Source organism: Pinus tabuliformis, chromosome Q, assembly GCF_031772625.1.
Source record: "Pinus tabuliformis cultivar Carrire ecotype Pingquan chromosome Q, CPIR1, whole genome shotgun sequence".
Taxonomy (NCBI): Eukaryota; Viridiplantae; Streptophyta; class Pinopsida; order Pinales; family Pinaceae; genus Pinus; species Pinus tabuliformis.
Genome location: NC_142296.1, coordinates 512,869,102 through 512,881,123, shown reverse-complemented (window position 1 = coordinate 512,881,123; position 12,022 = coordinate 512,869,102). Strand labels below are relative to the sequence as shown.

Below are 12,022 nucleotides of genomic sequence, written 5' to 3'. Positions count from 1 at the left end.
ATTAACACATTGATTTTGCTCTGCATTTTTATCACTCAACATCAACATTGTTACTTTATTTGTATACTAGTTATTGCTCAAGTAATTATTGAATAAACTTCATAAGAATAATCTCCATGTGCTCCAAAAATAAGGAAAATGAGTAAATTTAAAATGATTAAATTCATCTCTGCACACACAATTTTGATCATATACAATTTGTCACTATACTAAAATTGAAGAAAATATATTAACATTAGTTCTTCTTGCTAATATTCTCTTTACTTTTATCCAAGGAAAATGATTAAATTACAAATAACAACATTAATCTTACATATATGCATAAAGTTGACCATCTACAAATTGTGTCCCTATATTAAAATATGAAAAAGATACATTAACATTTATCATTCTCAATAATACTCTCTATAATTAACAAAGGAAAGCAAGCAAATTTCAAATAATTAAATTAATCTTATACATATGCATAATGTTCATTGTCTACAAGATTTTTTTGTAATCATCCATAAGTAAAGCCAACCTAAGTATTTTAAGTTTTGCATTAAAATTGAGGTTTACTATAAAATTCATCAAAATAGGGCAATACAATTTTAAGATTTATAAATGTTTTCAAGGCCTTGAACAATCCTTGGGCACTCGAATTATGCAGATTAAACAATACAAAGTGAAGTTTTTAAAAATCTTGATATTTTTTTATTAAAATTAAAAAAAATAATTTGTGAAAAAAATCATTTCATCTATAAATTAAAGTTTATAAATATAATGTTCGCACTCGCATAAAATATTATAAATGTGATATTTACATTAGTGTTGTATACTTTATAAAATTAGGTGTTTACATTAAAATAAAATATTATAAATGGGATATTTACATTATTATATACCTTTATAAAATTGGATGTTTTTTAAAGTATTGACAACGACGGTTACCACGTATCTACAAAAAAACAGTAATACATTGAAGGCTACATGTGGAGAAGTAACCGCACGCAGAGGTTGCAACTTGGGCCATGGTGATTTTATGTACGTTACAGAATATGCCAATAAGGGCCATTATTGAAACTATAGTTGGATAACGAAAGCGTTGCATGGTGAGAATTACATTGTAATAGCGAATATATGACTTACTGCTCTTTGAAAGAAACAGTATAATGGCCAAGTACGTTATTATATTATGAATTTGTATCGGACCTTGCATTATAACACACTATGCCAGTGCCGCTATATTCAAACTATCCTCTGATCTCATTGGAGCAGACGGTACTGATTCATTAATGGAGTTTACAGGCGCCAACACGATCTTACTCATATCTTCCTGCACGTCATTCTTCTTTCCCCAAAGAAGTGTATACAGACCAGCCACAACCAAAATCCCTCCTAGGGCACTGCAGGGGAAACAGCAGTAAACGTGAGTAAGCGAATATTATGATGCAAAATTCTGAAGGATTCGTCATGCACAATGTAGCCTTAAATATAATAAAAATTTTCTATAAGATTTCCTGCAAATTGGAAAATTGACTGGAAGTTTTCCTGCTTGCTCACATTCCCAAATGAAGACGTTCAGAGAAAATGAAAAATGACAAAATGGGGACTATTAGGAGCAAAACAGGATTGAACATGGATGCAAAGACCGGCCCTCTCTTGCCAATGCACCAGGTCTGCAGGTAGTATACAAGGCCTGAAAGCACAATTCCCTGCATGATAGAGAAGTATCAAGGGCATAATGGAAGTTCAAAACATTGTGAAGAGAAATATTTAAAATGAATCAACTGTTGACACATACAGAATAGACCACACTGAATAATTGAATGTTCCACTTGAGCACCCATGCAGCAGAGTTTCTCTCAAAAGCTAAAGCTATCGCAGCTGATTGCACCGTCGCCAGAAAGCACATAAGAGTTGTAATGGACAGTTCAGCTGGATATATTTTTGCTATAATAGCCTGCAAATCAAACCAGGATTTATATTAAACATGGAGGCTGTAGAAGGCACCATGAAAATTGCATATCATATTGATTATTATGGAATATAAGGTTAGAGTTGAAAACCTGTAGAATAAACCCTAACGACCTGGTTGTGAAACCCACGACTAAGAAGACACAACCTTTGATCCAGTGTCTGGTCAGAGTACCGTTGCCATTTGGACCGTTATGAGGGCCTTGCGCATGGCTGTGAGAAGACCTAAACATAGGTATAACAGGGCCCTTGTATAAGGCCACCATCAATGATCCGCTTATGCAAACGAGCACACCAAACACTTTTGCCTGACCCTGCAAACTTCTAAGACGAATTTTCTCCCACCTGAATAAATTCCACGTAATAACTATCATTGGATAATTTTTAATTGCGCAATGGACACAAAACAATACAAATATTTCTATGTGCACATATTTTTCCAATTTAAATGAGGTTTTCATAACCAATCAAACTTATATTTTAAATAAATATTAATATACTTAATATAGATAGAAATTAATGAGTTTGTGTGCATTTTGGTTTTCCAATTTAAATGCGATTTTCAAAACCAATCAAACCTATCTTTTAAATAATTATTAATATAGATATAAATGAGTGATTTTGTATGGGCTTTAGTTTTTATTAATAGATTGGTGTAAATTTTATTGATAATGATGATGAAAATGATTAATGTAGAGTAAGATTAATATGATTTATTGAATCTTAAGAAAGTAAAAGATTAATTGACATTATAGTTTTGATGACATAACAAGTCAAAAATGTTGGAAGTGTGACAAAGGTTTTGGAAATGAGAGCGGATGTGAGTAACACTCACAATCAAAGAGAAAGTGTTTTTCATCTTCAATGCTCTTAATATGGCAAAGGTGGTAGACTCTTTTGTACCAAGGTGCTTTGAGAATTTTCTTCACAATATTCATTTTCTTCTTAGTATTAGTCAAGATTGAAGATAATTCTAATTAGCAAGATTGAGATTGATCAACTGCTTATAATATCTTAGTTTTTTTTTTCCCTCTAACTCCTCATTATTACATAACTTATCCTTAAATATGGAAGTAATTGTAATTTTAATATTATCCTTTCTCCAAAATGATTTCCTCCTTTATTCTTCAATAATTAAATCAAAAATTAAATTGGTAAGGATTTTAATTCTTATTAAATAACTGGTTTAAAGTTTAACTCAAAGTAAAAGTGATAAAAATTGTAAATATTAAAATTAATTGAGGTTAATTTTAATTTAATAAAAAAAAGACAGATTCATACATGTTAATTAAATAAAATATTTAGTATTTTTTGGGTAGGTAAGCACCCACGGGGATTTGAACTAGTGACCTATGACAAAGAGTTACAAGGAGTGCCTTAATAATGCATCCATTTACCGTCAATCCAAATCCCCATGCACAAATAAAATATTTAATCAACAACAACAACAACAACAACAACAACAACAACAACAACAACAACAACAACAACAACAACAACAACAACAACAAACAACAACAACAACATTTTTATTATATGTAATTTAAGTAAAAAAACGAAAAAACATTCATATCTATTAATTAAATAAAATATATATATATATATATATATATATATATATATATAAAATTTATTATAATAATAAATAAAATAAATATTATTTATTGATAATAATATATTTTTTAATTTTTAATTTTCCTTAATAAAAATAAAAAATACAAAACAAAAATTCACCCTAAATTTTTTTATTTTAATAAACCCAATTTATATTTAATTTATTTTAATATATATAATTCGAAATAAAAAAATAAAGTTCCACAACCAAATGCCTCTATATTAATGAAATTGAAAAAAACACTGCCAACAAAATATGTGAAATTCTTCTCAGTATCAGTGAAGTTTTCATCACTATACTATAATATAGCGAGGAAAACTTTGTTAACCTTAAATTACATTCTATCATGAAAATGTTTTATACTTCTCGTATTCGAAGTGTAAGCTAAATTACTTTCTATCACAATGAAGATTGAGGATTAGATTTTATATATGAAGTTTTATACTTCTGGTATTTGTAGTGTAACATAAATTATTTTCTATCACAGTAAAGATTGAGTACTGATTTTATATATGTGCGACACGTAAATGGATTAGAACCTGAAACTTTTTTGAACATGTGCTCTTTATAGTATAGCTAATAGCCAATTGAGCTGCACCTGATGATACAATAATAACTGTTTTCTGTATAAATAGTTTATATATATATTATGGGTAAATACTTTAATTTGAATAGGTTTTCTGGGATTAAAGTTAGATGTTATTAAAATATATAAGTTTTTACTATGGATATTTATTTTTTGATGATGATGATGATGATGGTGGTGGTTAACGTTTATTGAGATCAAAATTTGGTTTATCGGACCTAAAGAAACAAATTATTTAGTTTGATCTAAGATTTTATTCTTATGCTCAAAAAGCTTGGAGAGAAGCCTCCCGAGCTCACTATAATTTTGACATCGTAAAAGGCTAGGAAGGTCAGTATTGCGATAGAGATTATGAAACTGATATCTAATTTGGTTGTACGCGGGGCACTCTAACAGGAAGTGGTTTTCATCCTTGATGTTCCTATTCTCACAGAGATGGTAGATCCTTTCCATCCATGGTGATTTAGGAACTGCCCAACGACCTGTTTCACTATGGAGCTTATGAGAGTTCGTTCTAATCTTCGCTATATTAATTTTCTTCTTTGAGCTAGTTAAAACAGAGAGATACTTATATATAGTTAAATATGAGATATATATTATTTTTACTTTGGTTTGATTTTTATTAAATAAAAGTAATGAATTATTTAAATTAAGTTCAAGATATTTGTTTTAATATTGATTTTTTTAATATTTTAAATTATCATTATATTGATAGGATAATAGATCAACAAGGGAAGTGGTAGTTTCTAAAGAGATAATTGTTGTGTTTCCAATAGCCATTAGGATGACTTAACATGGAGTTTTTTGGCATTTAAATAGGCTACATTAAAAATAATCACCACAGGAAAAACCATGGATGCTTATAAACCTGGAGCCTGAAGTCACCAATAACTTGCCAAGTCAAGTTTACCCAAACCACCTAAACAATTGCTCCCTTAAAGTTGTCCCTAGGAGATTAACTTGGTCCTAATCATTCATCAATTATCTCACACTAGAGATCTCACTTCCCCCCCCCCCCTCAAGGTAGATACCAATAAAATTGCCGCCTTGCTACATCTGTAAGTGGTCCATTCCATAACTTGATGACTCCATGCACCATTGCACTACATGTATTCCTAAACAACATTTTAAGGCCTTACAACAATGTGTTTCTCCGCACAACATGTATTCCTGGACATCATGACCTAAAACTTCCGAGGGAAACACTTGAGACCAAAACCCTTAGGGTTTTCACACATCACACACTGGCTCCTTCACTTTATACCACTCCATCTTCATTCTTTCTATTTTCTATACCACCTCTCTCTCTCTCTCTCTCTCTCTCTCTCACATAATATCTTGTTCGATCCATACCTTGATCCGTCATTTCAACATTACTCACACTCACCCTATCCATGCAATCTCTCATTAGCAAGCACAACATCTATCAATTTAGTGGGAATCATTCTCTTTTATCACAATAGCCACAACCTTTCACAACACATGCACATGCTCTTCCCAGTAGCTTCTCCATGGCCTCCAAAACATGTTTTCCATGCTACTTTACCAGTCTCAACAAGACCCTTCTCAACCATATGGCCTCGTTCCTCTTACTTCTAAAAATCACTGGCTACACAATTCTCTCTTGTGGCACACTTCGAGCCTTTTCACATGACAAATTTCGTGAAGCTAATCTCTTGGGCACTAGGGTTTACTTTTGGGTTTCCTTCTCTGATCTAAACCAAACATGACCATATTTTCATATTATGTCATGCTCTTCATGTTTCACTGTACTTCTTAGCTCCTTATGCATCCTCCACATTCACCTTAGCTGCAGAGATTACTAAGGTTTTATCTCTTCTTCTCTACAAACCCCTCTATGGTATTTTACTATTTCCATGCCGGTGATTTTGTCCACCGTCATCTCCTTATATAAGCTGAGCTATGGTGTTTTCCTCATTAATTGATACACTTAGGCACCCTCATTTGCGCATGTTGTAGCATGCTTCATGCCAATCACCTAGAGAAAATCTTCAATCTTCATGGGTGTTTCCTCTTTAGTAGCAAAAATGGGTCTTGCATCCAAAAAGTCAAATCATTCTCTAGAATTTTGTCATCATCTCTCCATAGCAGATTCTTATCTCTAATTTCTACTCTTCCTACCATTGCTCCACAATAGATTTCAATGACAATGATGCCACCTTACCAGGGCACCTTCTCCCTCGGTAGCTTCCCTTATATATCTTACCAGAGCCTCATCCTTTTCTTTGCATCTCTTCTCTGCTTCAATTGTCTCTGTTTCCAAGCTCTTGGCCTCTTTTCCATCCTTTGTGCATCATCCCACTTGATCTATTTCTATCAACGCGCCAAGTGACATATCCTCCAACACATATTTTTGAGCTTTTTTTTTACATTGAGGGGAGTTCTACATCGTTATCACCATTATCCAACACTGCCATCAACATCAATCTTGGCTCACTAGTCAAATACACCTTCGACTGGGGTTATAACCCATTTTGTATCTTATCCTTCAATTCTTCCTTCAACACGACCAAAATGCCTTGACCATTAGAGCCAAAATTCACCACACCTCTTTTCGAAATCATTTTAACCAATATGTGTAGATCTACAAGGTGGATATAATCCCTTAACACTTGGTCTCCATGGCTTGATTTAAGTAGGCATACAACCGCCTTATGGCCCTACAACCTCCTTCAATCATATAACCGACCACTGTTGGCCTTCTTCAATAGTCCAAACCTTACTTAGTCACCTTTTGCAACCACGACTCCTTTCTTTCTATTTCTCCACACAAGTGATGTCACTTCTCACTCTCTAGGCCAAATACAAACCATTGGAAACATAGGTGTCCCCCTGAAACCAACACTTGGCTCTTTACACATTGGCCAACTCCTTCCTTACTGGATTCCTTTGCTCTAATACCAACTTTTATGATCACAAAGCTCCGAGAGAAGTGGTAGTGTTTAAAGGCACCATTATTATGTTCCCAATGGCTAATGGGACAACTTAATATGGAGCATTTTGGCCTTTAAATAGGCTACATTAAAGATAAATACCATGGGAAAAACCATGGGTGCTCATAAACCTGGAGCCAAAAACCACCAGTAACTTGATTGAGTCAAGTTTACCTCAACCACCCTAACAAATATGATAATATTTGTTTTGTAAGTTCATTTCATTTCCTTCAAAAGTCAAATTATGTCACTGATAATCCTTATTCAAAAGAATATCGGACTCACTCTTCCATTTTGAAAACCATATCTGTTGGTCTATATATGACAGCGCTAAATTTTTACGAATGATCATTAGAAGCAAGATAACATAAGGGACCATATAACTATAAAATAAATTGTTGAAAGAAATCCACCACATGACATCCATATCAGGAATCTAAAGATGTCACTAGAGCAGGGTCCTTTGCACTCATACCAAGAGGCATTGAAGGCTTGAAATCACATTAAATTTGTTTCTACATGTGAGCTACTCGAGCTTTTAACTTATCCAGAGATACCTACACTTTCCAATGGTTCCGCTAAATTCGATTATGAAAGGAAATGATGTCGTTCCTATCCTGATGCTTCTCCTTTAACACTTGTCCTAGCAAAATTTTTAATTGCCAATGGAGTGTAATAGCATGCATGTATTCATTCCTCCTTTTCCTTGTGTGGCAGGTTAGGAAGCCAGTGAGAAACCTCATTTAAAAGCTCAGAGTTTGAATAATCTTGTCTATCTTGATGAAAATACATGTCTTAACCAATGGATTTCCTCTAGTGTACCAAAAGAGGTTGTAGAGTGGTATGCAACTTCTGCCTCTTAAACTTGTAGCTCAACATATGATTGGATTTGTTGGGCAACCACACATGCATTAACATGACAATCTTGCCCCAACAAGCAATGAAGCAACAAAATACCAACAATAAAAACACCACCAACACCATGGACACAAAACAACTGAGAACCCTTTGAGAGAAAGTAATGTAATCACACGCATGGTAAATTCTACTCCCCCTAAACCTTGATCATACCAGACAACCGCTTTCCCCAGAAATAAATAAACAATCGATCCAAACAAAGATGAAGAAGGACAAAAAAAAAAAAAAGAAGCATACTCTAAACAGAGTATAGATAGCAAACCAATTGTTTTGTTGAAAACTAGTCGAAACTAGGAAAAGAACAAAGTCTTGAAATAATAAAGCCCTTAGACTCAAAAAAAAAAAAAAAAAAAAAAAAATAAAAAAAAAAAATAAAAATAAAAATCCAAAACAATTACATTCCTTAGAAAATACGCTACCACTTAACCCAAACTAGACCAATGACAAGCACACACTAAGAACCTTTCGAAATGCAACTAGGGGATAAATATTACCTGATGGGACGAAGAGCTAACACCAACCAAGGCAGAAAGCCACAACATGAGTTCTTATCTATGGAACTGTGCTAGCTATCCAAAGGAACAACACATTTTCTAGATATAATCTTAAAGCCAACAAATGTGTCAACTTTATCAGATTCCGCATGATGTTCACCGTCTCCTTCCTCTCGTCGAAGCAGGGATTTAAAGCCACTATAAAGCACAAACTTGGCATGTATTCCAACATGCCAATTCCATTCTGAAAATTTCCAATTCACCACCCAGTCCTTCAGCTGCCCAACGTCACATCTGAAGGACATCAAACTCTGAAAAAGATGTAATAATCTCCCCGACAATAGGGGTCTTCGATTCTTAGAGCACAAAATTTCCTCTTTGATGCAGAGAAACTAAAAGATAATAATATAGAATATGGTTTAAATCCAAGGGTTTGAGAAAATTAACGTCACATGCTTCATGCAAGGGGAAAGGTGAAGCCACCCCTCTCTAATGTCGTAGGCTGACGTTTTTTCTCTAAAAATTATCGTAATCTTTTTTTTGTAAATTCAAGTTATAGTAATTAAACTTCAAAATTTTGAGTGCTCCAGAAGTTTTTGATGATGCTGAATCTATTTCCACCATCAAAAACATGATTCAAACACTGCCATTGCAAGAGTTCCTGAATTTGTTTTGCCCGGATTTTGACCACTTTTGGCCATCTGGACAATTATCAAACTTCAAGATTTTGAGTGCCCGAGAGGTTTTATCGTGCTGAATCTATTTCCACCATCAAAAACATGATTCAAGCAATGCCACTGCAAGATTTCTTGAAATTTTTTTGCCCCGATTCCAACCACTTTTGGCTGTCCAGACAATTCCTCCACCTAAATAGATGATACCCTCTCTAATTGTTTATGGAGTCAGTGGAGTGGCCTGAACTCCTCTAACTCTTTTGCTAAGTGTGTATCCACCCCATCCAAGAATCAAGATATGATAATATTAAAACACTTATCTTAACTTTAAGAAAGGAAAAAATTCAAAAAATTTGGAAATAATGTATCTTAAATTTATGTTTGATATGACCATTCATAATTCATAATATTTTTTTTTAGGAAAATCTAATTAATCGTTTACGTTTTCTAAAAACGGATTTTAATGTAAATAAAAGTTAATCACCAATATATTTATAAATCTACCGCCCACACAAATATATATAACCGTAAAACATAAATAATTAAAAAACCTGATTGTACCTGGACAGAACCGCAATTACGAAAGTCAATGCTGGCAAAGCGTTGCTCATCGCGCTTGCCAAGGTTGGAGTTGTATAATTCAGTCCTGCGTAGTAGAAGTTTTGGCTAACCGCTGTCCTGCAAACGGTCGTTTGAAGCTTTGAATCACTATCTCAAAATTGATACTGCTAATTCTATAAAATTACGAGAATAAAATGGTAACATACCCGAAAGCAAGAATAAAAATCCTGCAGAAGATGTAAAACGTCAGAGATGTATGCTTCTTCCTTCACAACGATAAACGGAATGATCAGATTGCAATTCAGAAGCTGTAACTGGGTTACCATGAACATATTCTAAAATGATGGAGCAAGTTTAAAAGTGTTTAGAAGATAGATAGAATATTCCAGATTCTAGATTTTAGAATATTTGATAGATAGAAACATAGTTAAAACCTGAGTTACAGTCTCTGAGATTTCTAAAATCTATAACAGCTTAGGCTAAAAATACATAGGATGCGTAATTATAACAGAAAATAACTAATAATGCATAATTATAACAGAAAATAATAACCCATAGAAGAAGAATACGCCCTAAACAATACGCCCTAAACAATGTGAGCAAACTTAAAAATATGTTGGAGATACTGGATTCTTCATAGAATATTGAATTTTGAGGCGGTTATGATAATTACCGTAGAAAGTAAGCGAAAGGACTTAAGAAGAGAGTAGCAATTCCATGCCTGTAAACAACCAAAACAAAGTGGCTCATGCCATTGTTAAGCGCGGCCTTCGAAATAATAATGAAGGCAGCAGTTGCAAACTGAACAGCAAGCATCGTTATGTGTGGTGTGTATTTTCCCATGGCTGCTGAATTCAATTATTCAGCGGATTTAGCTGCGTGGTTTGCAAACAAAACCAAACACTACTAGCACGTACAAAACCAAACATGATTCCCTCATAGACTAATCATCTATATTATATATACCTAGTGGAGAATGTGGTATCCAACAGCATGCTGACTCGTTAAATTCCACTGAAACCAGGGAGGAAGAGACATGAATATCTTGCGCTTCATTAAAACAATATGACTTCAAACCATACCAGATGAAATATTGCTTGTGCTTTTCATGAAGTTACATCAAGAACCTGTCCAAAAAAATTTAGAGATTGAATCTGCCCGTCACTTCATGTATACATACCGGTGGGTTTGTGACACGAACAATGTATTCGATAGTGCTATCAAATCAGGAATGGGAGTACCTATTGACCTTTTCCATTGTCTAGTCAGCCTTTATGACAGGTTAAAGAATGGAGGGATTAAATGTCTCATGAGCAATGTACTGAAATGATTTCCAGAGAATATAAGGTCTAATTATTTTATTAGCAATTAAAAGGTTATAGGGATTATGACATGCATTATAAAAATTACATGGAGATATTTTGAAATTGATTTCTAAAATACGACAAACCCTACAAACCCTAGGAATGGAATATTAGAGTAGGAACAAGGGGGAAGATCATATCATAATCGCTTGAGAGTTGAATTTGTAATAGTTTTAATTTATTTGTGATATTTTATTTAATAATTTTATTGGAAAAAATAAAATTATTTTGTTTTTAAAATTTTAAAATATATTTTATGAATAATATTTAATATAAAATAAAATTAAAAATAATAGAATAAATTTTGTATTTTAATATTTAAACATAAATTTTATATAGAGTATTTTATTTTTAGTAATTTTTTGGGATATAAGATAAAGTAGTAATTCACTTTTATTATGTTTTACTTACTTTTTTTTATTTTTTATTATTATTCTCCATTTAGGGTTTTATTTTGTATATCATATCCTCCAATTTTAAATGGTTAGTTTTTCTATTGTCATCATGGTTTAACAAGGTACTTAATTAATTAGAAAATAAGCATTTATTTCAAGAAATTGTAACCAGAGAAAGTCTCAATCCCTACAGGGTGTATAAGCTTGCTATTTACTTGGAGAAAGAATAAAATAATATAAATAAGCTTGCTATTTACTTGGAAAAAGAATAAAATAATATAAATAAAAAATACTCTATGCTCAACTTAAAAAATTCATAAGTAGGGATCTAATTGGGTATGCTATCCAATCATGTGCCAACCAACAACATTGAAAGGAGTGTGTCAAATTTCTCCAAGACTGAGGAATGGCTTTGCCATAATGTTCCAATATATATTTAATGGTGCTTACTCTTCATCGTCATTATTGGCTTCATGTTACTAAACATGCAATGGGTGATACTCCC

General features: G+C 32.9%; 1 protein-coding gene across 2 annotated transcripts; it reads right to left on the bottom strand.

Annotated features, from left to right (window-relative positions):
- Window positions 1-910: 910 nt before the first annotated feature.
- LOC149220410 (WAT1-related protein At5g07050-like) lies at window positions 911-10,702 on the bottom strand. 2 transcript variants are annotated; one of them, XM_089382801.1, is made up of 7 exons: window positions 10,432-10,702; window positions 9,965-10,024; window positions 9,759-9,875; window positions 2,049-2,301; window positions 1,784-1,942; window positions 1,543-1,694; window positions 911-1,385 (listed from the first exon to the last, which is right to left on the bottom strand). In XM_089382801.1, the coding sequence occupies exons 1-7, from the start codon at window positions 10,599-10,601 to the stop codon at window positions 1,208-1,210; spliced, it is 1,089 nt and encodes a 362-aa protein (XP_089238927.1). In that variant the 5' UTR covers window positions 10,602-10,702; the 3' UTR covers window positions 911-1,207. The 2 variants fall into 2 exon arrangements, with proteins under 2 accessions (XP_089238927.1, XP_089238928.1); XM_089382802.1 differs by having other exon boundaries at window positions 9,965-9,985.
- Window positions 10,703-12,022: the final 1,320 nt, after the last annotated feature.

Coding starts and splice junctions, on each gene's coding strand:
- LOC149220410 (XM_089382801.1), bottom strand. CDS start 10,601: ATGGGAAAATACACACCACACATAACGATGCTTGCTGTTCAGTTTGCA. Junction 1,695..1,783: donor TATTCAGTGTGGTCTATTCT/GTATGTGTCAAC, acceptor TCTATCATGCAG/GGAATTGTGCTTTCAGGCCT. Junction 1,386..1,542: donor GAACGTCTTCATTTGGGAAT/GTGAGCAAGCAG, acceptor TTTCCCCTGCAG/TGCCCTAGGAGGGATTTTGG.